This window comes from Camelus bactrianus, chromosome 25 (assembly GCF_048773025.1).
Source record: "Camelus bactrianus isolate YW-2024 breed Bactrian camel chromosome 25, ASM4877302v1, whole genome shotgun sequence".
Taxonomy (NCBI): Eukaryota; Metazoa; Chordata; class Mammalia; order Artiodactyla; family Camelidae; genus Camelus; species Camelus bactrianus.
This window is the reverse complement of record NC_133563.1, coordinates 23,393,936-23,421,159: the sequence shown is the minus strand read 5'-3', so window position 1 is coordinate 23,421,159 and position 27,224 is coordinate 23,393,936. Positions and strand designations below refer to the sequence as shown.

At 34.0% G+C, this 27,224-nt stretch overlaps 1 protein-coding gene across 2 annotated transcripts in view; it reads left to right on the top strand.

Moving 5' to 3' along the window:
- Window positions 1-27,224, top strand: part of MRPL13 (mitochondrial ribosomal protein L13) — a 38,987-nt gene that overhangs the window by 335 nt on the left and 11,428 nt on the right. For both annotated transcript variants that reach the window (XM_010972598.3, XM_045508445.2), the window contains exons 2-6: window positions 2,820-2,943; window positions 7,211-7,304; window positions 11,577-11,637; window positions 15,525-15,611; window positions 25,715-25,836. In XM_010972598.3, the coding sequence (XP_010970900.1) occupies window positions 2,820-2,943; window positions 7,211-7,304; window positions 11,577-11,637; window positions 15,525-15,611; window positions 25,715-25,836 (488 nt within the window). The remainder of the gene's footprint in view (window positions 1-2,819; window positions 2,944-7,210; window positions 7,305-11,576; window positions 11,638-15,524; window positions 15,612-25,714; window positions 25,837-27,224) is intronic.

Below are 27,224 nucleotides of genomic sequence, written 5' to 3'. Positions count from 1 at the left end.
TCCGGAAGAGTATTAGGAGTTTGATTTCCTGAGCAAAATAAGGACCAGCTGGAGGGTTTTGAACCAAGGAGTAACGTGATCTCTCTTAGGTGTTAATAGAAGCACTCCCACTGATGAGTCGAGAATAGGCTGTTTAGCGATGGGGATTGATGGAGAATGGAAGCAAAGAATCTGTTTGGAGGCTATTGCAACAATCCATGCTAGACTTGATGGTGGTGCAAACCAGGCTTAGCAACAGTGTAATGTTGAAAAGTGGTCACGTTCCATCTGAAGGTGGAGCCAATAGGATTTCCTGAGGATTTCGTGAAGGATTGAATGTGGGCCGACAGTAAAAGAAGAAACAAGGATTATTCCAAGGTTTTTTTTTATTTCAACAACCAGAATTTTGTTCCATCAACTGAGATAGGGAAGGCTGAGATTGAAACAAGTTTTAGGAAGAAGAGCAAAAGTTCCGTTTTGGGTTGTTGGTCTAAGATGCCTCTTAGCCTAGTCCTGCCAAAAGTGCGATTCCTTCCTCGGACTGTTTGTTATCTGTTCCTGATGAGGTAAATACAGGAAGTAAAATTAAACATTTTAAAACTGTAGCAATTTGACATTGTCGCAGAATTTTCATTGTTTTATCAAAGTTTTTTTTCTATCAAAGTGTCAAAGTATTGGTATGCAGTGGTTTGGGGGAAAACTAGTCTTTTGGTTTAAGAAACACTGTAGTGCATGTGGTAGGTGGGCAACTGAATACAAGTGTAAAGTTCAGAAAAGAGCTCCAGGCTGGACATGTAAATTAGGGAATTATAAGCATACAAATGGCATTTAAAGTTATAGGTCTGTATGAAGTCTTTGAGGAAGTGAATAAGGAAAAGACAGGAGACCAAGAACTGAGTTCTGGGACATTTTAACATTGGAGAGGCAAGAGAAAGGGAGAACCAGCACGACAGGGAAAAAACAACAAAAGCAGTAGGGGGTGGTATCCTGGAAATCAAGAGAAGAAAGAATACCCTGCAAAGGAGAATGATTTACTGTACTGAAGACTTAAAATTGACCAATGGATTTAGTAACATGAAGGTCATGGTAACTTTGGCCGGCGGTAGCGTGCTGGTGATGGGTATGGGGTATGGGAAGACAAAAGCCTGGGTGGAGTAGGTTGAAGAGAGAATGAGGAGAGACAAGTTGGAGAAAAGACAACTCTGCAAGAGTTTTACTACAAAGGAGAGGAAAGAAATGAGTCAGCTCCTGGTAGGGAAGGCAGGAGTTGCTCTTTTTTTTTTAATTTTATTGTGGAGAATTTCAATCATATATAAAAGTAGATATCACCTAGTTTCAAAAAACTCATAGCCAACACCTTTTAATCTGTACCTCTTTATTTCTTTCTTTTCCTTATGAATTTGAGGTAAATCTCAGGCTCATTTCATCAGTAAATATTTCAGTATGTTCTCTACAAGATAAGGATTTTTTAAAACTCCCATTACCATTTATCAAATCTAAATGAAAAATTAACTGTTCCTTAACATCATCAAATATCCAGTATTTATTAAAATTTCTGACTTTCTCATATATCATGTATATTATATAAATACATAATACTTTTACAGTTCCTCTGGATTAGGATCCAAAATGCAGTAAGTTGCTCTTAATAAATAGGTTCCTATTTCTATCTTTTTTCCTTGCAAGTTATTGAAGAAACAAGATTGTCCTATACAGTTAACTGCTCTTTGAGTTTTTTTTTAAGTTTATAAGCTGAGAGAGGTATGGAAAGCATATGGGCTAACAGCTTCTTTATTTGCAAAGGACATGTCATCTATTTGGAAAATGGAATTTACAAAAAGCTACTAGAACTGATAAATGATTTTAGCAAGGTTGCAGGATACAAGACCAAAATACAAAAATGAAGTGTATTCCATATACTAGCAACAATCAGAAATTTAAATTGAAAATACAGTATTTACAGTGGCATCAAAATATATTAAACAGAGATAAACCTGACAAAAAAATGTGCAAGGGAAGTGGGGTAGAGACCAGAAAAAGGAAAACAGGGAAACAGCAGATTGGTAAACAGTTTTGTAGGCAATTTGAGGTTTGTGATGATTAAATTTAAAATAAAACAAGCTAGCCTAGTTGTATTTTGTTCCCGCACTTTTTGGCTGCTTTTGTATATGCATAGAAAAACCATCTGATCAAGATCTTTATCGCCTATAACTTTCTTAGAGTTTGAAGGCAATGATGGACCCCGCAAAGACAGTGGTCTGTTCCTGAGGCAGCCTAAGATATCTGTCTAAGGCAGTTTTTTTTTAATTTAAGTTTACTCAACATCATCTATACTTTTCCAGCTACATTCTGCTATTTAACTCTCCCTTGGAATTAAACTCCTGCATAGTTTCACTTCCTAATTGACCAATCATCTTTCAGTGTAATGTATTTTCTAATCTCAAAATATTTTTGAGGACCTTCATAAACTTCATAAATTTCTACTTTCATAAGAGCTCCTCATTACCCCTCCAGATTCTATTCTACATGGTACTAGAAATACAAGTCATAATGTAAAGGGAAATACTATCTTTGGAATGTTTTTAATAAAGCATGATCCATATTTCTAATAGAAAAGCAGGCAGGAAAAATTACTGTGTTAATCTTTGCAGAATAATGAGAAAAATCACCCCCTCTTCAAAAAATAGAAATGAAAACAAAACAAAAAATTATTTAGTTAAAGGATTTTTTCAGAATGATTATTTACTAACTGTAGTTTACATGTGATGATATATAACAGTAGATTCAATTGTTTCCATTTTAATTCGAATTTTCTCTGTTTCCTCTTCTGTCTTTTCAAGCAATGGGCCACTTTTGCTCGAGTTTGGTATCTCTTAGATGGGAAAATGCAGCCCCCTGGCAAACTGGCTGCTCTGGCATCAGTCAGACTTCAAGGATTGCATAAACCTGTGTACCATCAACTGAGTGAGTATCATTTTAGACCTGTCACTAGTAACCACAGCCTTCATGTCAGAAAAGAATTTTGAAGAAGTTTGACTGGGCTGCTTTAAGGACCTTTTTTTTCCCCCCTGAGGATCCCATATTCTATTCTTGCTAAAAACCTAAATTAGGGCACTATAATGAATTTAGCTTCTTAATGGGAAAACCACACAGATGAGTTTGCCTGAGACAACCCCATTTTATGCAAAATGATCAGTTGCCCCTCTTTCAATCTCAGAAATATCCTGATTTGGACTCTAAACTAAATGTCCACTCTTATACATGTCTCTTCTTGTGGTAACGTGCATTTGAATAGAGAGGTTTTGAAAATGAGTAAATAATCTTGCCCTCTCTTCTAAAAACGCTTTCCCCCAGAAAGATCTATCGAGCTAGCTAGGCATGGAAATTTTACTTTTCACTGTTTTGAATGAGTAGATTTGCTTTTCTATATTCTTTTCCCAAAGCAAAACAAAACAGTTGTTTTCATACTAAAAGGTTTCTGCTTATTGTGGGTAGTTTTGATTGACTTCATTTTCCAAGTGAAGTCCCCCTACACGATCCAAGCGTCAGTTCTTACTCTTTATCTTGTTTGACCTGTCAACAGTATGTTTTGCAGTTGATCATAGTTTTCCCTTTATTTTGAAACATGAAATATACAGAGATAGACACATACATACATAACATAGAGATGTATTCATCTATCTACATGTAAATATAGATAATATTTTAAAGAAAGTTAATGATGATGATGAAATGAATACTCATACACTTAGCATTTGAGTTATTTTCCTCTTTTTTGCCCTTATAAACATTGCTATCAGTATTCTTGTACGTTTTTCCCAGTGCACGTGTGGAAGAGTTTCTCTGAGTTCTGTCCATAAGGCAAGAATTTCTGAGTTCAAAGGCACACAGGAACCTAGTTTACCCTTATGCAGATGTCCTCTCCTGCCAGCAGCAGGCCCGAGTGTTCATTATCTCTCATCTCAGTAACATTGATATTTTCATTCTTTTTAATTTTGACTATCCTGGTAGATGTGAAGTGCTCTCTTTGTGGTTTTAATTTGCATTTTCCTGATTGCACATGGAGCTGAGTATCTTTTCAGTTTGTTAGTGGCCTGTTATCCTTTCCCTTTCTGTGAAATGTCTGTGCATTTCTTTTTCCCATTTCTCCACTGGATTGTCCTTTACTTTTTTCTAACTTTTATCATGAAAATTTTTACATTTGCAGAAAAGCTCAAAGAACAGTACAGTGAATTTCTTTTTATCATCCACCTGGATTACACAGTTGTTAATTTTTTACCACATTTTTTTAGTTAGTCACTTGAAAATAAATTACAGATATCATTATATCTCCCCCTAAATACTTCAGCATATGCCTCCTAAGAATAAACATACTCTCCTGTGTAACCAAAATACCATTATCACACCTAAATGTTAACTGTTATAGCAATTCCTATATATATGGCCATATGGCCATCATTTGTCATGTTATTTTTCTGAGAAATTGTATGTCACTTTTCAGATAAAAATGTTTACAGTGATTGTGAGCACATGAAACACACGGTAAATGCTGATTAAACCAATAAATGTTAGAAAAAACTTAAAACAACATATTTCTAAATTGAAAATTGTTTGTGTTTAAGTTTTGATTTTAGTGACATCTTGTAGACATGAAAAGTCCAAGATTCTGCTGATGTAAGTGAAACAAAAATTCAATTCAGTCTTTAAAAGATAAATTTCTAATTTCATAGAAAAGCTGTTCTCCATTTACCAGAAGAGGATGGCCTGACAGGCAGCACAGAAGCTCTTCCGGTGTTCTAGCAGAATGTTTATTCCTCGGTGCTTAAGGAATACTTTTGCAATAATGACTTGCTTGTAAGCAAGCAGAACTTTAATTCAGTGGACAGATAAGTGTTACACTTTAAGAAGAAATTAGGTAGCTACTACTGATTTCATCTTCTCCCAAATTTTGTAGAAGGAGGGAATTCTCTTTCCAATTCCACATCATTTCCATCTTGACCCAGACCACATTTTCCATAAAATATTACTTCCCCTCCTCCCAGGCAGTTTTGAAGACAAATTGGAGTTAGTTCTGTCTCAGAGCAGAACACTGAAGCTGCAGGACTGATATAATGTAGCCCATAATGAGGCCTTAGAGTCCCTGACATAAAACTTTTGAGTTTTCACTTTGATTGAATTAGTTTGAATTTTATTTGGCCATTTAATTTAGTGCCTAATATTGTAAAAAAAGAAGTCAAATAAGGCCCAAAATCGAAGGTGGTGAATTTTTGTAAACAAACTCAAAATTCCTGTTTCTAAAAACTGCTTACTAAACCTTAACTTTTTAAAGAAAATGTTTTTAAGTTTGAAAGATACTAATTAATTTCTCTTCCAACATTTCTTGATCGGTTAGTAGAGTTCCAGCTTATATATATTTGGTGCATATTGTAAAATGTAAAATGTTTTAATTAAAATTTTAAAATGAAATATGTCTATCTTAAGCGGATAGAAGAAATGATTGTACTATAGCCAGGATTTCAGGCTTTAGCCATAATATTGGCTTTTGTTTTAATATGTAACACTGTTAAAAACAAAGATTTAATTGCTAGCTGGTTTTATTTAGAGGCAACGGAGAAGATCTCCTAAGAATTATTAAATACAATAGAGATTTGGCATAAGTTAACAAGGGAGAATAATTTTTCTCCCAGATTAGATGTTCATATCTTAGAGCTGAAAGAACATGATTTTCACCTGATTTGTTGTGTTCTTTCTAATGCCCTTTGAAAGATCCTTTCTGATTTCTACACGTGTGTTTTGAATGGCTCAAAATGCTTTTTGCATATTTAAAGCTTAAACAACATTTGAAAAATAAATTCAGCTTCAGTAGAAAGTTAAAGACTCCATTTTTCCTCAAATAGGTTGACACCTATTTGGAAAGAGCCTGAACAAGGTTAAATACCTTGGCATGTGAGCTTTGACTAATCACTTAATCTTAACAGGCCTTAGCTGCTTCAGCTGTAAGTGTCTGGGTAAAGGCTAAAGTAATTTCGGCATTATTTGAGACTATATAGATATCTGTTCACCTCTTTATTTGTTCTTCTGGTTCATTTGGCCATTTGCCTTAGTAGCCCACCATGGGTCGCTTTTAGAAACATAAGTCACTTAATTCACCAAATATCGTCAAATTTTTCTTTTCAACCAACAAGTCTTAGGTCTCCTTCACACCCCTGGATTTCCTTACACTCTGAGGAAGAAGGCTCACTTACTTTATCTCCTTTCCTTTACTCTGGTCCTGTATAAACTATGAACTTCTCTCTGAAAATTCTTTCGTTCAAATTCAGACTTCTGCATAGAATCTTATAATGTAATCTTTAATTTTCTCATACTGTTCTTATTTATACTTATATTTAGTTGTGTTTTTTTTTCAAGTGAATAAGCTTCAAGAATCTTTTGAACTTTTTCTACCAGTAGAATAGACATTTAGTAAATGTTTCTGAATACTTGGTTTTGTGAAAGAGTGACTTGTGAAAACTTACATGTTGGCTTTTAGGGCTTTTTTAGATGAACAGCCAGACTAAGGAGTACTTTTCACTGGAAAATTAATCTAATACATATATTTGGATTTTCAGGTCATCAGTGGTATCAAATGTATATGTACTCATAGTTGATAGTGCCAGTTTAAATTTAACTAAATATTAGAAAAAACCTTGGGTTAGTAGTTAAGCATAAGATCACAGTACTCTGTTGTTCTCTGAATTTGAAAAAAAAAAAATCAATGGTGATGTTTTACATTTGTTTTCAATTTACCTATTGATATAACATACCTTTTTTCATCTATGTGCATATTGTTTTCATTTCGCTTCTATTTTTTAAGGGAAATTTTGTATTAGATAAAGGTGGTAAAGTATAATTATTAATGGTACACTTTAATGAAGTATAATTATTAATGAACAGAGTTAATAGGAATAACAGTAGTTTGCCTTTAAAAGATACATTGTTGTTATTGGCAACTTCATTAGATTCTCTTTTACCTTCCAGTGTTGAGATTTTCCAAATGTCTAGCCAACTATTTCTATACTTAGATGAAACAGAGATCTGTTCAAGGATTTTTATGTCACACTGTGACTTGCTTTATGTGTTTTGATATTTCTTGGACTTTGATAAGTGTTATAAATAATCAAGCCCACTTTTTCTTAAAGTCAAGATTTTTCATACAAAATCTTTTTTTCTTTCTTTGTCTTTTTAAATCTAGGTGACTGTGGGGATCATGTTGTCATAATGAACACAAGGCACATTGCATTTTCTGGAAACAAATGGGAACAAAAAGTATACTCCTCACATACTGGGTAAGAATGCTTTTTTCAGGGAAGATAGGCAGTTGAAATGTATTTTAAGAACATTATTGATTTTTTTAAAGAGTATTTTTAAAATTTAAGAAAATACCAATTTTGCTCATGCTATATATATGATTTACTCAATCAAAAAAACCACAGAACTGTGCCTAATACTAGTGATTATCTGACAGTGTTTTTTTCTGGAAGCTTTTCATATAACCTCTCTGATCTAGATTTTTCTCGTTTTTCAATCAGTCTTCTCACTTTCTTTCTGCTTCCAACAATTCATTTTACTGCTGTTTCTAGATCTTGAATGTCTGAAAGTACAAGAGATGTTGAAAGGATGGTAAGCAAAATCCCAGGTTTGGAAGATACCTAAAATCTTCACAACATGCCTTTCAAGTTAGAGGTCTCTCTGCTTGTGTTTGAATAATATCAGCCTCCTGGCTCATGAGTCAGCCCATTGATTCTACCTTTGACATGGTCTAAATTTCAGAAAGAACTCTGTGCTGTTGGGTCATCATCTGTTTTTCTCTACCTTGCATAATGGTCTTAGTTCTCCTTTTTTTGACAGTGTGAAATTGTATCTTCCACATGACATTCTTCAGATAATTTTGAGGCAGTGATCAGCATGTGCCCCCTGATCTGTCTTTTCTCTAGACTAAACATCTGTAGTTCCTTCAGAGTTCTTTACATGACTTCTCTTCACGTAGCTCCATTATATCTTGGTCACTATTCTCTGGGTATAATTATTGCTTGTCAGTATCTTTTTTAAATAAATACACTCACCTAGCTGTGTTCTGACAGTTTCCTAATCAAATATGACTCCTCCATCTTTCATTTACACAGTCTTCAATTGCAATAGAACTTCTCTTCAGGGCCATATCAATATGTGGTACACTGAGTTCACCATCAGCTAGAGACTAGGTTTTCTTCAGGCATGCTGCTGTTCAACCAGGTATCCGCCTTCCTGTGTATTTTGATTGCATTTCAATCCAACTGCAGTATCTTAAGTTTACTCCGTGTGAAATTTTATCTCCAGCTTTTAAGATCTTTTGAGATCTTGATTGTGTCATATAATGCGTTAGTTAACCCCTCAGTTTTAGGTCATGTACAAATTTAAGTATACCTTCTTCAATATCATGCAAGATATGGTTAGAAATGTTTATCAATTTTTTTATCAATTTTTTTTTTCCAGTTGTACCTTTATCTGAGACAAGCAGGCCTTGATGCTTCCATCTGTTTCTTTTCATCTCTTGCCCAAGTAGGTCTTAAATGCTGGAATAACTTTTTTGCTTCCATTAACCAGCCTTTGCTCATTCCTACACTTAAACACTTCCATGAAATTTTTATTAAACATAACAAAAATAAATTCACATTCATCTTTAGCAAATCTTGACATATAAACCAAGTTTTATAAAATTTAGAGGTAATTGGGAAATAATGTGAAAATTCAAGATAACAATGTAATAAAAGCATAAAGGGAAGTCCTGACACATGTTGTAGTAATTCCTAAAGCAAGAGTATCTGTACTATTACTGCAAGGGAAGGAAAATAATAGCACATCCAGTAGTGAACAGCTAGTGTAAGGTGCCCTCGGGTGGTAGTGTCCCCCTCATAGTGTCCTCTCACCTGTGGAGGAAAATCTAAACATCTTTGCGAATTATTGGTACGCAGTTACCACTAAGCTTCATTACTCTTCATTTTATCCAACATATTGTGATTTCTTACCTCTCTGCTCTTTCATGTGTTGTCCTTGACAGGAATATTTTCAAGAATCTCCTATTTATTCATTAAAACCTGGCTGAGGTGTCACCTCTTCTGGAATGGCTTCCTTATTTCTTCATCCCCCATAGGGTTAATCACTTTTTGTTTCTCTGTTTCTGTTGACTCTTCACTTATACTTTGGACACACTACTTTTATTATACTCATAACAGTTTATTACCATTATATAATTTGCACACTCTCCCAACCTCAGCCCAAAGCACACTCCAGCGCCCTGAGGCTGCCTCTGTGCAGTCAGCCCCAGTCCTCTCCTCAGGCTCTTCTGCGGGAAGTCCAAGCTCCAGCAGCCTGGCCCAGCCCAGCCCGCCTTCCGCCAACTCGCATCTCAGGCTAGGGATCACGTGGCCCTTCTGTGCCAGTTTCTCTCCATTCTGTCTGCCAAGTGGCTGCTGCTTTCTCCTCCAAGCCTCTGAAGCTCCCTGTCTGTCCCAGCCCACCTCCCCACTGGAGAGGGGGCTTCCCAGAATGGGGGCACTTTTCCTCCTTTGCCGCTCCTTCCCCAGGGGACAGGTCCCGCACTGATTTCCTTTTTCTTCTTTTTTTTCCCCTACCTGGTTTTGTGAGGGTTTGTTTGTATTTCCGATTGTAAGAGATATTCTACCAAAGTTCAGTAGGTCTTCTGTGAGAATTGTTCCAAATATAGATGTGGGTTTTGTTGTATTTGTGGCTGGGAGTGAGCTATTCATCCTTCTACCTCGCCATCTTGAGAATATCTCTGGTTATTTCATTTTTATATAATTAAATTTATCTCTTCCTTTGTAATTTCTTCTTTGTTTTTCAGTCTCAGAAAGTGCTTTTTTGTCCAGATGTTTCTTAAACTTTCATTTCTAATTGTTTTGGATGTTGGGTGAGATGGGTATATATGCACCTTGAACTTAAACATACAACTCCCCAGTCATCTAAAATGTGTTGGAATGAGTTGGAGATATCTATTGTTAAGTATCAGGTTACTGTTAGATGTCTCAACAGAATTTAGTGGTTTTTGTTTTTGTTTTTTTGAAAACAGGATTCTGTCTCATTTTATATGTATATATCCCTAGCACCTAGCATAATAGGCATTTGGTAAGTGTTTACTGAATTAACTTGAATTGAAAAAATCTTGGCCAACATTTAAAATAAATTTTCTTCTACTTCATTCAGGCTATCCCTTATTGGAGGAAAAATGTGGTTACTTTTCCACCAGTAAAACTCACTGAGTATATCATTACTTGAGTCAGTCTCCTACTCAGAATTTTACAGTAGTTCTCCAAATCCTTCAGGATGAAGTCCAACTCCTGAAATACAATGTAAATGGTATTATGCTTTAGAATTTGCTATCCTACGTGTAAAGTTGGTGGTTTTTGCTGTTTTTTTTCACGGAGAGAATGAACACAGGAATACAAGTCTAGACAGGTATTTCTTTTTCTGAAGCTGAAATTCCATGAAACAAATGAAAGAATATCAGTTTGAAAGTTATCTATCTTTCTCAGTAGACTTCTAAATTTGCTTCTTTAGAGTTTATCCCTAAAACATGGTTCTTTAAATCATCTTTAAAATATTTTCAAGTCTTGTTGAAAGAAACTTATAAAAGGCATCACATTTAGGTAATCTTAAATTTTTCTTGCAGAGTCCACTGCCTTTACGTTATCTTTTTCCCTTCCTCGAAAATTAGGCTTTATTCCTCCATTTAGTGTAATAAAACCTTTCACCTGTATATTGTTTTTGTTTTAAATTTCTTAAACACTTTCACTAACATTTTCTCATTTGACTCATACAAATCTTGAGAGGTGGTTGGGGCAAATATTACCATTTTTCTTATATGAGCAAACTCATATATAAAGAGATGAAATGAGTTGCCTAATATTATACTGGTAGCCACTGGCAAAACTTAAGATTCCAGACCTGAATCTGGGGCATCCAAATTACTAAGCTGCCTCCAGTACCATCCCAATTTTTTTTTTAATTTCCATCTTATCCATTCTATATATAACTTTGACCTGAACACAATTATTTTATTACTTAGCACCAACATATTAATAGGAAACAGTATTAATTTGCCTTCAGAACCAAGCATCTACCAGTATCTTCCCCAGATCTGAACCCTAGTTTATACACTTTTTCTGATTTGTCAGGGAATGGGAAACATTTTGGCACTTTGCTTTTCCTTTCTTAATTCAAGCAGTGATAATTGGTCATAGATGTTTGACTGAATGTTTCAAAGTGAATAAGAGAATGATGAATAACTTTAACTTCAAATAGAAATAAAGTTAGCCAAGAAATTTTCCAAGGTGTATAACTTTTTATGAAATAATGATTCTTAATTTGACCACTTAAGAGAATAGCATTTCAGATAGCATAGATTACTACCTAATTTTTAAGACATTGATGAACAACATAGTTTGCAGAAAAAGGTGTAATTTCATAATAAAAATTTCTTTCGTGTTATAAAAGAATGTTCGTTTTACGAATACTGTACCATAGCCTACTCTCAATTTTAATCTCTTTACTTCTTTTAACAGCTACCCCGGTGGATTTAGACAAGTAACAGCTGCTGAACTTCACCGGAAAGATCCAGTGGCAGTAAGTTTATTGTACTTTTTTATTGTACTTTTTCCTATGGAAAGACTGGTTCAGACACTGGGTTTTCAATCTTCCTTTTCTTCTAATGTAGCTAGCTAGCATTCAAGGCTATAAATTCTTCACTATAACAATATCACACAAGTTTTGATAAGTATTATTTATTATCGTTCAATTCTATATCTTTCTAATTGCTATTTAATATGTTTTATATTTAGTCAAAGATTTGATTTGTTTCTTTGTATGTATTTTGTCTTTTCATTTCCTGACATCTGCATGATCACCTAGAGTATATGATTGCTGAAAATGTTTTGGGGTGATAGATGTATGTATGTATATATGTTCATATTTCCATTATATCAAATATGCTGTGTTGTTCCAATCTTATATTCTCACTGACTTTTTTATTGTTGTTGTTCACTTGATTTGTTGATGACCTGAAAGAATAATGTTCAAATCTCAGTTGTGGATTTATTAATTTTTCCTTGTAGTTCTGTCAGTTGTTGCTTCATATGTTTTGAAGATTTAGTGTTAGATAAATTTAAGTTTGGAATTATAATCTTCCTAAAGAATTGATTAGTATGTATTGACTCGCTTTATCTCCAATAATGCTTTTTACCTTGAGGTCTATTTATTAATATAGCTGTATCAACCTTTTTATTATTTTTATTTTTGCTTCATATATCATCTTACAGTTTAAACTTTACTGAGCTAGATTTTATTTTTTTCTCTCCTTTCTTGCCTTCTTTTGGATTGAGTTTGTTTATTAGAAGTCTAAGATTAAGCAATATTTTTACTTTTCTCAAAATTAAATCAAGGCCCCCAGAAGATTTTTTAATCCCTATTCTCCCTCGCAATCTATATTATTTTCTCCGTTCAAGATTTTTAAGAACGCTTCCAATTCAACATTCTTGTTATTGTTTTATACTATTACTGATTTTTTTTTTGATGATCTTTGCTTACAGTCCCTTCTTGTAACTAGGATCAATGTCCTTCTCCTTGAAGTACTTTTTGTTGACATTCCTATTGTAACATTCTCTGAATAGTGAACTTCTACTTTTTTTGTCTGAAACTATATTTTTACTTTCATACTTGAAAGATAGTTTTGCTTATATATGCAATTTTAGAATAACAATTTTTTTCTCTTGGCTATTTGAAGCTATTATTAAAATATATTTTAATTTCATTATTGCTGTTGATGTCAGATGTCACTTTGCTTCTTTATCTACATTCTGGCTTTTCTTTCTGAATACTTTTAAGATATTTTGTTTGGCTTTCATTTTTATATGTTTCATTTGGCTTTGGTTTTTATGTTTCTTTGAATTTTGTTATTTATCTTGCCTGAGGATTGGTGTCTTCTGTTCTGAAAATTTATCAGCTCTTATACGTATCTTCTAATACTGGCTCCCTTTATTCTCTGTTCTTTCTCTTTGGAATTCTGGTTATACATATAGTAGACTGCCTCATTTTACTGTGCATGATTCACTACCTCTCTTTTATATTTTATGTCTCCCTGTCTCTGCTGCATTGCCATTAATTTCCTTAGATCTATGTTCTAGTTCTCTGATTATCTTTTCACCAATGTCTGATCTGATTAACCTTTTTATTGAGTTCCTAATTTCAGTTATTGTATTTTTTTCATTTTCTTGAAGCTTCTATTGTTCCTTTCTTTTTCAAGTTTGCTGGTCAGTTTTGATAGTCTTCTGTTCCTTTGTCATACTTTGGTTCCCTCTTACATTTCTTTAAGCATAGTAAACAGAAATTTACTTTATAAATATTTTGAAATATTTTTAAAGTTAATTTCCAGTTTATTCGGGTATGCTAACTGTACACTAGGAGGCAGTATAGTCCAACTTTTGATGTTAAGAAAATTTGGCTTTGGAAAACATGTAGAAATTGTTTCAAATTATTATTTTTTTATGAACAAAGATGAAATGCATTACAAAATATCTGATGAAGGCCTTGAAAATATTTTGAGTTAAATCTGTTTGAATTATTACCTCATTAAAAGCTCTCAATTTTTCTTTAAATCTTTATTTTGACTTTATGTTTTGAAAAAGAATGGCTTGTTAAGGAAAAGTTCAGTTATTTTACTTCCAATTCAAACAGTAAGTGTTTTTCTGGAATAGTAGGTCTTCTGCCAGCAGACGTAATTTGCTAATCAGTACTTGGTATATGTTACTTGTAAGGGAATTTGTTTCATAATGCATCCTTCTGATTAGTACAATCTTGGAATATTACTTGTAAGGTACATTAATTAATAGATTTAAATAGTTATTAGTAGGTTTTTAAATATTTCAATATATTTTTATAATTACACAGATCACTAATTCTAAACTCAAATATATTGAGTGAGCCCTTTCTTTACATCCTTTATTTCTGTCATGCGTTTTAGTTTCCTTAGGAATTTCTGTGTCCTTACATTTTCCTTCTAATATGGATCTTTCCTTATCTTTATTTTCCCTTCTGTGGTTTATAAAGTTATTTTGTGTGAAACAAGTATCATGTTTCCTAAGTTACAGATTATATGAAGAAGATCTTTATTGTTTCTTAACCTTATTCTGTTCTAGCTTTCTCACTTTCTGAATTCCTTAGAGTTTTTGCTTAAGTCTATGCAGCTAGAATTACTTATTGCACGTGCGCGTTGTGTCACGTTTATTTTGGGTTATATGTTTGTATGCCTGTTGACTTCTCTCTCTCCTGGCAGCTCGTAACCTTTTCATACTTTCCAGCTTTCTCTAATTTGAGCGTTACGTTTGCATTTTTTAATAGGGCACACTTTTAAAATGCCAATTTATTAATTTAAGTAAATACAACTAAATTTTTAAAGAACATGAAGACCAAATGCTAAGTGACCCTGCTATACAATAAAATTGCTATTAGGATGATACTCAGAGGATATAATGACTTACTTATCCAGACAAGATGCTGACTAGTTCTGACATTGTCAGTTTCTACTTAAGACTTTAAAACATTAAAAATTTTAAAGACTAGTGTCAGTGCTGGCCAACAGAAATTTCTGCTATGATGGAAATTTTCTTTGCACTGTCAAATATAGTAACCACTCGCCACATGTTGCAGTTGAACACTTGGAATGTGGCTTATGTGATTCAGAAACTGAATTTCTAATTGCTTTTAATTTTAACAATGTAAGTCTATATTTAAATAAAGTCTCCAGAACATAAAGTCTTAACAGCACTAACATAGGAAATAAATGGGAAATTTATATGTGAGGCTGTGAGCTTTTGTGTGTAATAAAGTTTTGTCGTCTGACTTGATGAGAAAATAAAAAGATTAGGAAATCCTCTTATAGTGCAGCCTAATTCTAACATGTATTGTTTTAGTGGATTTAGTTTAATATATGCCAAATTACATCCTTGAAATATAAGTACAGATGGTAAAAATCAGTTTTACACTCCAAATGTCTAATAGTTTTACAAAGAGCTTGCAGTGTATTTGTATACACTATATACCAGGAGGCCCCAGGGAAATTATGGACCACAAGGTGACACTGTGTGGCCTTCTTGACAAAACATACATAAGACCACATTCAGGCCAACAATGAGGATAACCTTAAAAGAGGAAAGGTAACTCATGGAAAGGGTAGTTTGCCACCTTGGAATGGGTATGGTAGGGAGAATGGACTTTGTCTTCTTGATGAGTTACAGAGAGAAACATAGGTGTGATTGCAGGTACCGTGTGTCTGTTCTGGGAGTAAGCTTGCCTGGTTTGAATTCCAGCACCACCACTTATTAGATAAGTGATCTCAGTTTCATGCCTTTCATACTCATCTTGAGTCTTAGCCCACTCCTTTTCATCACTATCTCTAATTCTGTTTATATCCCATGTCACCTTTTTCTTACTGAGTTCCCAGTGTGTCTGTTTTTCAGATTGTGAAACTAGCCATTTATGGCATGTTGCCAAAAAACCTTCACAGAAGAACTCTGATGCAGAGGTTACATCTTTTCCCAGATGAAGTAAGTAAGTCATTGATGGTGCTTACCTAAATTTTCAATTAAATATTTTGTTATCTTAAAATAATTACTGTAGTTATTTTCAGTAACTTTGTTAACTTCTGAATTTTTTTTTTGCCTTTTATGGTGAACACACTATAATAACAGTTGCTTCTATTTTAAATCATAAAGTGAGCCATCATTGGACTAAAAATCAAAAGGCTATAAGTTCTATGTTTTCATTTTAATATCTGCTTTCTTTGAAACAGGGAACTATAATTAGAGCCCCTGTTAAATTGAGGGTGTTCCATGATAATTTCATGAACTATAAAAAAAATACGAATTTAGTTTAGTTTTTATGTGACCTGTTGCTTCTATGAATCGTGGATTAATAACCTAGGTTTGATTGTTAATTGTTTCCCATGATTTAACCTTAGAATACTTATTCCACTTAGAATTTGTTCAACTAAATAGTACTTGGAAAAAAATAAACATTGTTGCTTATAACTCTTATACTGATGTAAGTATTTAGCTTTTTCTCTCTAGTATAATATAATGAAACACTAGAAATTCTATAATAAAATAGTTGAATCCAGGCTCTGGAATCACACTGTCTGGATTTGAATCCTTGCTCCACCATTTACTGATTTCATGGTCATTATTATCTCTGTATTCTCATCTGTGAAATGGGTGTAATAGTAGTACCTATTTTATAAGATTGTTGTAAGGATTAGATGAGATAACCCTTATAGAGTCTTAGACTGAGCCCTGGCGTCATAAGTGCTAGTCACTGTCAATACTGTCCTTATAGTGCCTACTAGAGAAATAATGTAGAATTCATTCCAGAATGTCAAGTTATAGTAACTGTGCAAGATATTTGTGTGTTCTGTTGTTAGCTTAAATAATGCATGAGTAAATTATTGATGGTTTTATCAAAGTGGCTAAGTTATTACCTTTGCTTTGTATGAATGAGTAGAATAATTTTCCACTACTCATTTTACCTCTGAGATATTAAGTATGGGAGCAGTATCATCATAGAAAGGTAGATGACCTTGGGTATGAAATGACAAGAATTTTAAAACGCCTATTTTTGATTGTACTTTCACATATTTTTAGGAACTATAACTTCTAAAAGGCACACAAAAAATAGTAATATTATAGTATTTTTTTTCCAGGTATAATGTAAATTACTTAAATTTTAGTCTATGAAATAAGTGAGCCCATTTCCCTAAAAATGGATTGCTGAGTATTCAGAAGCTTGACAACACCTTTTATTGTCATGACCATGGGGAAACAGTCACCCAGGCATTGCTGGTAGGAGTACAAAATAGTGCAGCCCACAAGGACTCCTGGGATTAGGTAACATTTAACAAAATACCTACAGAAGAAGATTCATGCTTGATCCAGCAATCTCTTTTATAGCAATTTACCCTGAAGATATACATACACAAGATTATTGTTCCCATGTTATCTATAATAGTAAAGTAATAGAAATAAATGCTTATTTCTTATTCATAGGAAATTGGTTAAGTTATGCTATATATGTTCAATTGAGTACTATGCAGTTATAAAAAAGGAATTGTTTTGACTTGATAAGTAATGCTTTCTAGGATATACTGCTAAATGAAAAAAACCAAAGTGAAAAAACATAGATAGCATACTGTCTTTTATATGCATTTATACATGTGTCTGTTTACACATATATTTATTTATCTATCTGCTTTTTTGCATAAAGAAACACGAGAATAATGAGAAAATGAAGTACGTTACTTACTAGATCATGGGCATGAAAAATAGAAGGAATAGGGAAGAGAATGAGATTTTTGGAGAACACCTTTTAGGTTATTTTATTTTCCTTTAATTTTTTTTATCATGTTAAGATTTTATATACCCAAAAAAATACCAGGAGAAGTAAGCACAACTAGTGCCCAGATCTTGTTTCATAAGTGCCATTCCCTATTAAAAGGAATGTGGTTCTCCTTAGGGAAGTGGTTGATTCTAGGTCAGGAGCAGAGAAGGAACAAAGTTATTTTGGAATATACACATGCACAAGATTATTATTTCTGCCTTGTTTATAATAGTAAAGTAATAAGTAACAGAAACCAAGACAGTGCTCAAAAACCATTGGAGATACATCAAGAGAACATAGGAGGCAGCTTGAAGTGGTGCCCACTGACCAAATGTGGGACTGTGTTAGACTTGAAATGAAAGGTCATAATGATAGATTACCTTGAATAAAAAACAAAACTCTATGAGCCCACAGTGTTAGTCCAAAATTTATTTTTAACTTGTAATAATTTTCCTTCACCTTCTGGAGAAGGAAAAGCTCTTCTTTTTCCTTTCTTTCTTTTTTTTTTTTTTTTTTATGCATCATCATCTTTATTTATTTATTTTGATGTATAATGTATTAGTTTCTGGTGTATAGCATAATGATTCAGTTATACATATATATACACATTCTTTTTCATTATAGGTTACTACAAGCCATTAAATATAGTTCCCTGTGCTATGCAGTAGGACCTTGTTGTTTATCTATTCTGTACGTAGTAGTTTGTATCAGCCAATCCCAAACTCCCAATTTATCCTTTCCTCCCCCATCCCCCTGGTAACTATATTTGTTTTTTGTGTCTCTGAGTCTTTCTGTTCTGTAAATAAGTTTGTTTGTGTCATTTTTTTTTAGATTCCACATGTAAGTGATAGCATATGATATTTGTTTTTTCTGACTAACTTCACTAAGTATGATAATCTCTAGGTACATCTATGTTGCTGCAAATGGCGTTGTTTCATTCCTTTTTATGGCCAAGTAGTATTCCATTGTATATAAATATAGCACATTTTTCTTACCTATTTATCTGTCCATGGGCATTTAGATTACTTCCACATCTTGGCTGTTATAAAAAGTGCTGCTATGAACATTGGGGTGCATGTATATTTTTGAATTAGAGTTTTCTCCAAATATATGCCCTGGAGTGGAATTGCTGGATCATATGGTAAGTCTATTTTTACTTTTTTAAGGAAACTCCATACTATTCTCCATAGTGGCTGCACCAATTTACATTCCCACCAACAGTGTAGGAGAGTTCCTTTTTCACCACACCCTCTCCAGCATTTATTATTTGCAGACTTTTTGATAATGGCTATTCTGACCAGTGTGAGATGATACCTCATTGTAGTTTTGATTTACATTTCTCAAATAATTAGAGATGTTGAGCATCTTTTCATGTGCCTGTTGGACATCTGGATGTCTCCTTTGGAGAAATGTCTATTTAAATCATCTGCCCATTTTTTGACTGGGTTGTTTGATTTTTGGCATTGAGCTCTGTGAGCTGCTTATGTACTTTGGAAATTAATCTCTTGTTGGTCACATCATTTGCAAATATTTTCTCCCATTCCATAGGTTGTCTTTTCATTTTGTTAATTCTTTTGCTGTGCAAAAGCTTGTAAGTTTAATTAGGTCCCATTTGTTTATTTTTGTTTTTATTGCCATTACTTTAGGAAATAGGTCCAAAAAAAATATTGTTGCAATTTACGTCAAAGAGTGTTTTGCCTATGTTTTCCTCTAGGAGTTTTATAGTATCTGGTCTTACATTTAGATCTTTAATCCATTCTGAGTTTATTTTTGTATTTGGTGTTAGAGAATGTTTTAACTTCATCCTTTTACATGTAGCTGTCCAGTTTTCCCAGCACCACTTATTGAAAAGACTGTCTTTTCTCCATTGTATATTCTTGCCTCCTTTCTTGTAGCTTAATTGACCGTATATGCATGGGTTTATTTCTGGACTTTCTATCCTGTTTTATTAATATATATGTCTGGTTTTGTGCCTATACCATACTGTTTTGATTACTGTAGCTTTGTTGTATCGTCTCAAGTCAGGGAGCCTAATTCCTCCAGCTCCATTCTTCTTTCTCAAGATTGTTTTGTCTGTTTAGGGTCTTTTGTGTTTCCATACAAATTTTAACATTTTTTGTTCCAGTTCTGTGAAAAATGCCATTAATAATTTGATAAGGATTGGATTGAATCTGTAGATTGCCTTGGCCATTTTAGCAATATGATTCTTCCAATCCAAGATCATGGTATATCTTTCCATCTTTTTATGTTGTCTTCAATTTCTTTCATCAATATCTTACAGTTTTCAGAGTACAGGTTCTTTGTCTCCATAGGTAAGTTTATTCACAGATATTTTATTCTTTTTGATGCAATGGTAAATGGAATTGCTTCCTTAATTTCTCTTTCTGATAGTTTATTGTAAATGTATAGAAATGCAACAGATATCTGTGTATTAATTTTGTATCCTAAAACTTTACTGAATTCCTTGCTGAGCTCTAGTAGTTTTCTGGTAGCATCTTTAGGGTTTTCTACATAGAATATCATGTCATCTGCAAACATCTGCAAACATCTTTTCCAATTTGGATTTATTTTATTTCTTCTTCTCTGACTGCTGTAGCTAAGAATTCCAAAACTATGTTGAATAAAAGTGCTGAGAGAAGGCATCCTTGTCTTGTTCCTGATCTTAGAGGAAATGCTTTCAGTTTTTCACCGTTGAGTATGATGTTAGCTGTAGGTTTGTCATATATGGCCTTTATTATGTTGAGGTATGCTCCCTCTATGCCCACTTTCTGGAGAGTTTTTGTCATAAGTGGATGTTGAATTTTATCAAAAGTTTTTTCTGCATCTACTGAGATTATCATGTAGTTTCTATTCTTCAGTTTGTTAGTGTGTATTACACTGATCAATTTGCGGATATTGAAAAATCCTTGCATCCCTGAAATAAATCCCACTTGATCATGGTGTATGATCCATTTAATATATTATTGGAGTCAGTTTGCTAGTATTTTGTTGAGAATTTTTGCATCTATGTTCATCAGTGATATTGGCCTGTAATTTTCCCTTTTTTGTGATATCTGTGTCTGGTTTTGGTATCAAGGTGATGGTGGCCTCATAGAATGCATTTGGAAGTGTTCCTTCCTCTGTAATTTTTTGGAAAAGTTTTCAGGTTAGGTGTTAACTCTTCTCTAAATGTTTGAGAGAATTCATCTGTGAAGCCATCTAGTCCTGTACTTTTGTCTTTTCGGAGTTTTAATTACTGATTCAGTTTCAGTACTGGTAATTGGTCTGTTCAAATTTTCTAGTTCTTTGTTCAGTCCTGAGAGATTATACCTTTCTAAGAATTTGTCCATTTCTTCTAGGTTGTCCATTTTATTGGCACATAGTTGCTCATAATAGTCTCTTACAGTCTTTTGTATTTCTGTGGTGTCATTTATAACTTCTCCTTTTTCATTTCAATTTTATTGATTTGGGCCCTCCTCCTTTTTTTCTTGATAAGTCTGGCTAAAGGTTTTTGTTTATCTTTTCAAAGGACCAGCTTTTAGTTTCATTGATCTTTTCTGTTGCTTTTTTAGTCTCTATTTCATTTATTTCTGCTCTGATCTTTATGATTTCTTTCATTCTACTAACTTTGGGTTTTGCTTTGTTCTTCTTTCTCTAGTTGCTTTAGGTATAAGGTTAGATTATTTGTTTGAGACTTGTTCCCTGAGGTAAGCTTGTATCCCTGTAAACTTCCCTCTTAGCACTGCTTTTGCTGCATCCCATAGGTTTTGGATCATTGTCTTTTCATTTCCATTTGTCTCTAGGTAGTTTATTTCCTCTTTGATTTCTTCAGTGATCCATTGGTTGTTTAGTAAGATATTGTTTAGCCTCCACATGTTTGTGGGTTTTTCAGGGTTTTTCTTGTAGTTGGTTTCTAATCTCCTAGCTTGTTATGATTTCAGTTTTCTTAAGTTTAACCAAGGCATGCTTTGTGGCCCAGCATGTGCTCTATCCTAGAGAGAGTTCCACGTGCACCTGAGAAGAATGTGTACTGTGTTGTTTTCAGAGAGAATGCTCTATAGATGTCAGTTAAGTTCATCTGGTCTCATGCATCATTTAAGGCCTGTATTTCCTTGATTGTCTGTCTGGTGATCTGTCCATTGATGTAAGTGGGGGGTTAAGGTCCCAACTGTTATTGTGTTACTGTCGACTTCTCCTTTTATGTCTGTTAACAGTTGTCTTATATATTGAGGTGCTCCTATGTTGGGTGCATGTATATTTACAATTATTATATCTTCTCCTTGGATTGATCCCTTGATCATTATGTACTGGCCTTCTTTGTCTCTTGTAACAGTCTTTATTTTAAAGTCTGTTTTGTCTGATATAAGTATTGCTACTCCAGCTTTCTTTTGGTTTCCATTTGCATGGGATATTTGCATCCCCTCACATTCAGCCTGTATGTGTCTGTAGCTCTGAAGTGGGTCTCTTGTAGACAGTATATATATGGGTCTTATTTTTGTATCCATTCAGCCAGTCTGTGTCTTTTGGTTGGAGCAGTTAATCCATTTACATTTAAGATAACTATCAATACATATGTTCTTATTGCCACTTAGATAATAGTTTTGGATTTGTTTTTGTATGTCCTTTTTTCCCCCCTTTCTTTTGTTCTCTTCTCTTGTTATTTGATAACTGTCTTTAGCATTATTTTTGGATTCCTCTTTCTTTTTTGTGTATATGTTATAGATTTTTGGTTTGCGGTTATCAGGAGGTTTTGGTATAGAAGTCTATATATATATATGATTGTTTTAAGCTGCTGATCCCTTAATTTCAAATGCATTTTAAGTATCTTTCATACACTCCTCCCCTCACAATTACTGGTTTTGATATATTTTACATCTAATCATTTTGTGTATCCTTTAACTGCTTATTGTGGATATAGATGATTTTACTACTTTTGTCTTTGAACTTCCCTATTAGTTTATGGATGGTTTCCTACCTTTACTGTATGTTTGCCTTTACTGGTGAGCTTTTCCATTTCATATTTTTTCTTTTTCTAGTTGTAGCCTTTTCTTTTCTACCTGGAGTAGTTCCTTTAGCATTTGTTGTAAAGCTGGTTTGGTGTTACTGAATTCTTTTAGCTTTTGCTTATCTGTAAAGCTTTTGATTTCTCTGTCAAATCTGAATGAGAGCCTTGCTGGGTAGAACATTCTTGGTTGTAGGTTTTTCCTTTCATCACTCTACATCATGTCACTCCCTTCTGGCCTGCAGAATGTCTGCTGAAAAATCAGCTGATAACCTTATGGGAGTTCCCTTGTATGTTGTTTATTGCTTTTCTCTTGCTGCTTTTAATATTTTCTCATTATCTTTAATTTTTGTCAGTTTGGTTACTATGTGCCTCTGCATGCTCCTCTATGGGTTAATCCTGTGTAGGGCTCTGTGTTTCCTTTCCCAAGTTAGGGAAGTTTTCAGCTATTACCTCTTCAAATATTTTCTCAGGTCCTTTCTTTCTCTGTTCTCTTTCTGGGACCCTTAAGATGCAAATATTAGTGTGCTTCATGTTGTCCCAGAGTCTCTTAAAATGTCATCTTTTTTATTATTATTATTCATTTTTCTGTTCTGCAGTAGTAAGTTCCACTACTCTGTCTTCTGGCTCACTCATCCATTCTTCTGCCTCATTTAGTCTACCCTTGGTTCTTTCTAATGTATTAATCATTTCAGTTATTGTGTTCTTCGACTCTGGTTGTTCTTTATGTTTTCTATCTCTTTGCTAAAAACTTCTAACTTCTCGCTCCATGCATCCATTCCTCTCCTGGTCCTCACAGTCCTTATCCTTAACTCTTTCTCAGCTAGGTTGCCTGTCTATCACTTAGTTGTTCTTGTGGAATTCTGTCTTGTTTCTTTGCCTGGAACGTATTCCTCTGCTGCCTCATTTTGTCTGAATTTCTATTTGTCTTTTTCTGTGTGGTAGGTTACATTTCTCAACCTAGGAGGAGTAGCCCTCTGTCTGTGATGTCCTATGTGTCCTAGCAGTGCACTCCCCTCTCATCACCTAAGGGCCAGCTGCACCTTTCATTCCTAATTTTACATTGATTTTGTCCATTCTCCCAGTGGATTCCTTTAATAGTGGTGAAATTTGGTAAGTTCATTTCAGTCAAAATTCTATTCAATTCAGCAGACATTTACCAGGAACCCACTATGTTTCAAACTCTCTTGCTGAGTGAACAGTTGGCAACTTTTGAAACTGTCCATGCAAATTTGTAAGGATTTTTTTTTAATGGCTTCCCAAGGAATTGTGAAATATTCATAAATGTTCAGAATACCAAACTGGCAGATAGACTTCTTTAGTAAATAAAAAATAAGGTCCCCTTAACAATATTTCATATTTCCAAGCATCCTCTGCATGTTCTGATTCTGTGTAATAATACTTGTATATTTGAATATACTGGGGAAGGGAATTTAAATATTTTTAAAATGCTTTTCAGTGAAGAAACATTGTCAGTAGAATTTATTATGTTTGTATATGTTGATAGTGACCCAACATATCCAAACCATAATTTTAAAAAGTCATTTTAAATTTTTAAAAGTATTTTTAAAATTTTGCCATATTACATTTTAAAATATACTTATAGTGCAGTAGAGCTCAGTGTTTCTTCAAAGCTTTTTTTTTTTTTTGGTGGGGGTGGTAATTAGATTTATTTATTTATTTCTTAGAGGAGGTACTGGGGATTGAACCCAGGACCTTGTGCATGCTAAGCATGCGCTCTACCACTTGAGCTATACCCTCCCCCCTTTAAAGATATCTTTAAATTGTATTTTGATTCTTAAGACATATTGATTGGTTAACACAATGACTTTTTGATGCCCTGTCCTTGCCTAGATATTTGATTCTCAATTACACTGTTGTTCTCTGCAGACAACTAATTTGCTGTATAATAATCCTTTTTTTTTTTTTTTTAATGTTTGGGAACACACTAAAGTGAAAAGAGGGACTTATATATACTATCCCTGTGGAAATACCCCTTAAGACACTTCCATGTTAGTATCTTACTATGATTTTGATAGTCTCCAAAATTAACTTATCACCCAGATCCATAATAAGTTCCCTTTCCCTTAGTCCTGTGCTATGAGCACATATATAAATGTTAATTCTTTATCACTCCCTTTATTTAGTCCAGTTCCTATTCTTTCTTTTATGGTATCTCTCAAATATATGCTTTCCTCTTGAGTTTTCTTTTTATTACCCAAATTCAGACTTTTTCCTATTTTACTTTTCGTTTTATTTTTCTGAACATTTGGCTATATACCCAGAGGAAAGTAAGTAGTTTTGGGCAAAGGAAGTATTATTAATAAAGGCACCAGGATTTGAGTGTAGACCAGTGCATGAAGGATGAGGAGGCTGATGAGTCAGAAGGCTGGGGGATATATGGAGAAATGAAGTTGGAGAGGTGGGCTAAGAGGGAGGACCCTGGTTTAGCTAAGGAGTTAGAACTTTCTCCTGAGAGATTTTTAGCTAAGGAGTGATTTTTAAAAATTGCAAGCCTTTAGAAGCCATGATCTTCTTATTTTCCCTTACATACTCAGCACTGAGTGTGATTTCTGGTTCATAGAAGGAGTGCAATAAATGCTTATTGGCTAAGTGACTCAAAGATCCAGCAGATTTTCATTTTCAAGTTATTTTTGGCAACAGCATGAATTATGAATTGAAAAAGGTTGTGGCACTGGAAGCAACAGACCTTGTACATACACTCATGAGATGAAAAATCATGAGAATAAGCCAAGGGAGTTCCTTTTTGCTGTTGAAAGGATAGGAATAAATTAAACAGTATTTAGAAAAAGTAGAACTTAGTGACCAGATAGATGTCAAAATTGAAGATGTCTAATTTATCATCAGAAATGTTTGTCAAGATTAAAATATAAAATGTATTATTGTAATGAGTTTACTTATGTCATTGATTTAATGTACTTCTCAGGAATTTTCACAAAGTTTTAATTTGAAGATTGTATTGTTTTCCTCACTTTATAAACATCCTTTTGTTGTTGTTGTTGTTGTTTTATGTTTAGCCCTACATTATTGTTTTTTTTTAACATTTTTTATTGATTTATAATCATTTTACAATGTGTCAAATTCCAGTGTTCAGCACAATTTTTCAGTCATTCATGGACATATACACACTCATTGGCACATTTTTTTCTCTGTGAGTTATCATAACATTTTGTGTATATTTCCCTGTGCTCTTTTGTTGTGAATACTTACTAAGTATTGCTAATGTATTACTAAGGAATCTATTTTAAGTTAAGCCTGAATTTTTATTTAACTTAGGACATACCAGAAGATATTCTTAAGAATTTAGTGGAAGAACTTCCTCAACCACGAAAAGTGCCCAGACGTCTAGATGAGTACACACAGGAAGAAATAGAGGCCTTCCCAAGAGTTTGGTCTCCGTAAGTCTTTCATTTTTTCCTATCTTTGTTTGTATTTTTTTTTTGTTTTTTGTTTTTGTTTTGTAACTTGAGTTTAGTGTCTCCTGTTTTAACCAAATGATAAGATCCTTGAGGGTGGGAAGAATGAACTTTTTTCCACTCCCTTGGATGCTCTTTGCACCTTCTACCTACAAATAAACTCTAGGTGGAGATGGTAGAACCAAACCAAAAGTCTCTAAGTCTTAAGACTTTGTTAGGTAAGTGCAAGTTTGCTCATAGGTGCCTATAATTGTCAGATATTTCGTTTGGGGTGACATAATTTGGATTGATTATAGTCTCATGGAATGATAAAATGAATTGTCCTTACCTAAAACAAAGAGATTCTCCATTTTCCAGATGGCTTCACTAAGCTGAAAATATGATCTAGTGAAAGTCATTAATTCTGGATACTTACAGATAGTCTTGATCCAAATAGAAAAACAAAATAAAAAATACTTTTTGGTCCCCTGTGTACGATTTCCCCTACCTGTGATCCAGACAGCTGCTTGGATTTGACATACTGCTCCCACCTAATTGTTTCCAGGCTGTTTTACCTGGCCTGCCAGGCTCTTTATAGCCTGGCTCCTTCCTGTCTCTTCAGCTTAAATTCTTGTCACTTCACTGTACTGGTCTAGTGATAGCAGATTAAGATTGGCACCCGTTTTATGCAATTTAACTCTTCCGTGACTTTGTTCTGCTATTATTACTTCTGCCTAAAACAACGTGTCTCTCACCTCATCCTCTGGGATAACTCTTACTTATTCTTTAGACCTTAGTTCAGATGTCAGTCTCCTTTAAGAAGGCTCACCTAAGCACCCAGACTAAACTAGGCACCCAGCCGTCGTCTTCCATAGCCCCTGGCATGTAGCTCCTTCCTGACCACATTTAGTTCTGTAAGACCATCTTGTTCCGTAAGGCTGCATCTTGTTCATCATTGCATCCCAGGGTGTAGAACAGTACTTCACGTAATAGGACCTTAGAAATGTTTACAGAATTTACACAGTAAGTCTAGAGGGAACCACACATTCTCATTGCTGGATCTACAAAATACAGCTCATCTTCCCACAGGATACTACCCACTGTCTCAGAACATCTGTATCGCTAGATTGGCTCTTTGGCCAGATAGGTTTGTGAAAATCTAAGTTTCCCCAGAATTGCCAGTATGTCCAGGAATTTGATCTTTGACTCTCATTGTGTGTGTATGTAAGTTCACTCTTTCCACACAGGAGATGTTTTTTAGGGTATTCTGTTTAAATCTTTTTGAGTTTGCTGACTTGTATAAAGGTTCTCCTTTACTAAATCTGCAAATAATGAGCAAAATAATATTATTAGTGATCACTTATTGAGCACTTTACAGTTGCCCAGCACTG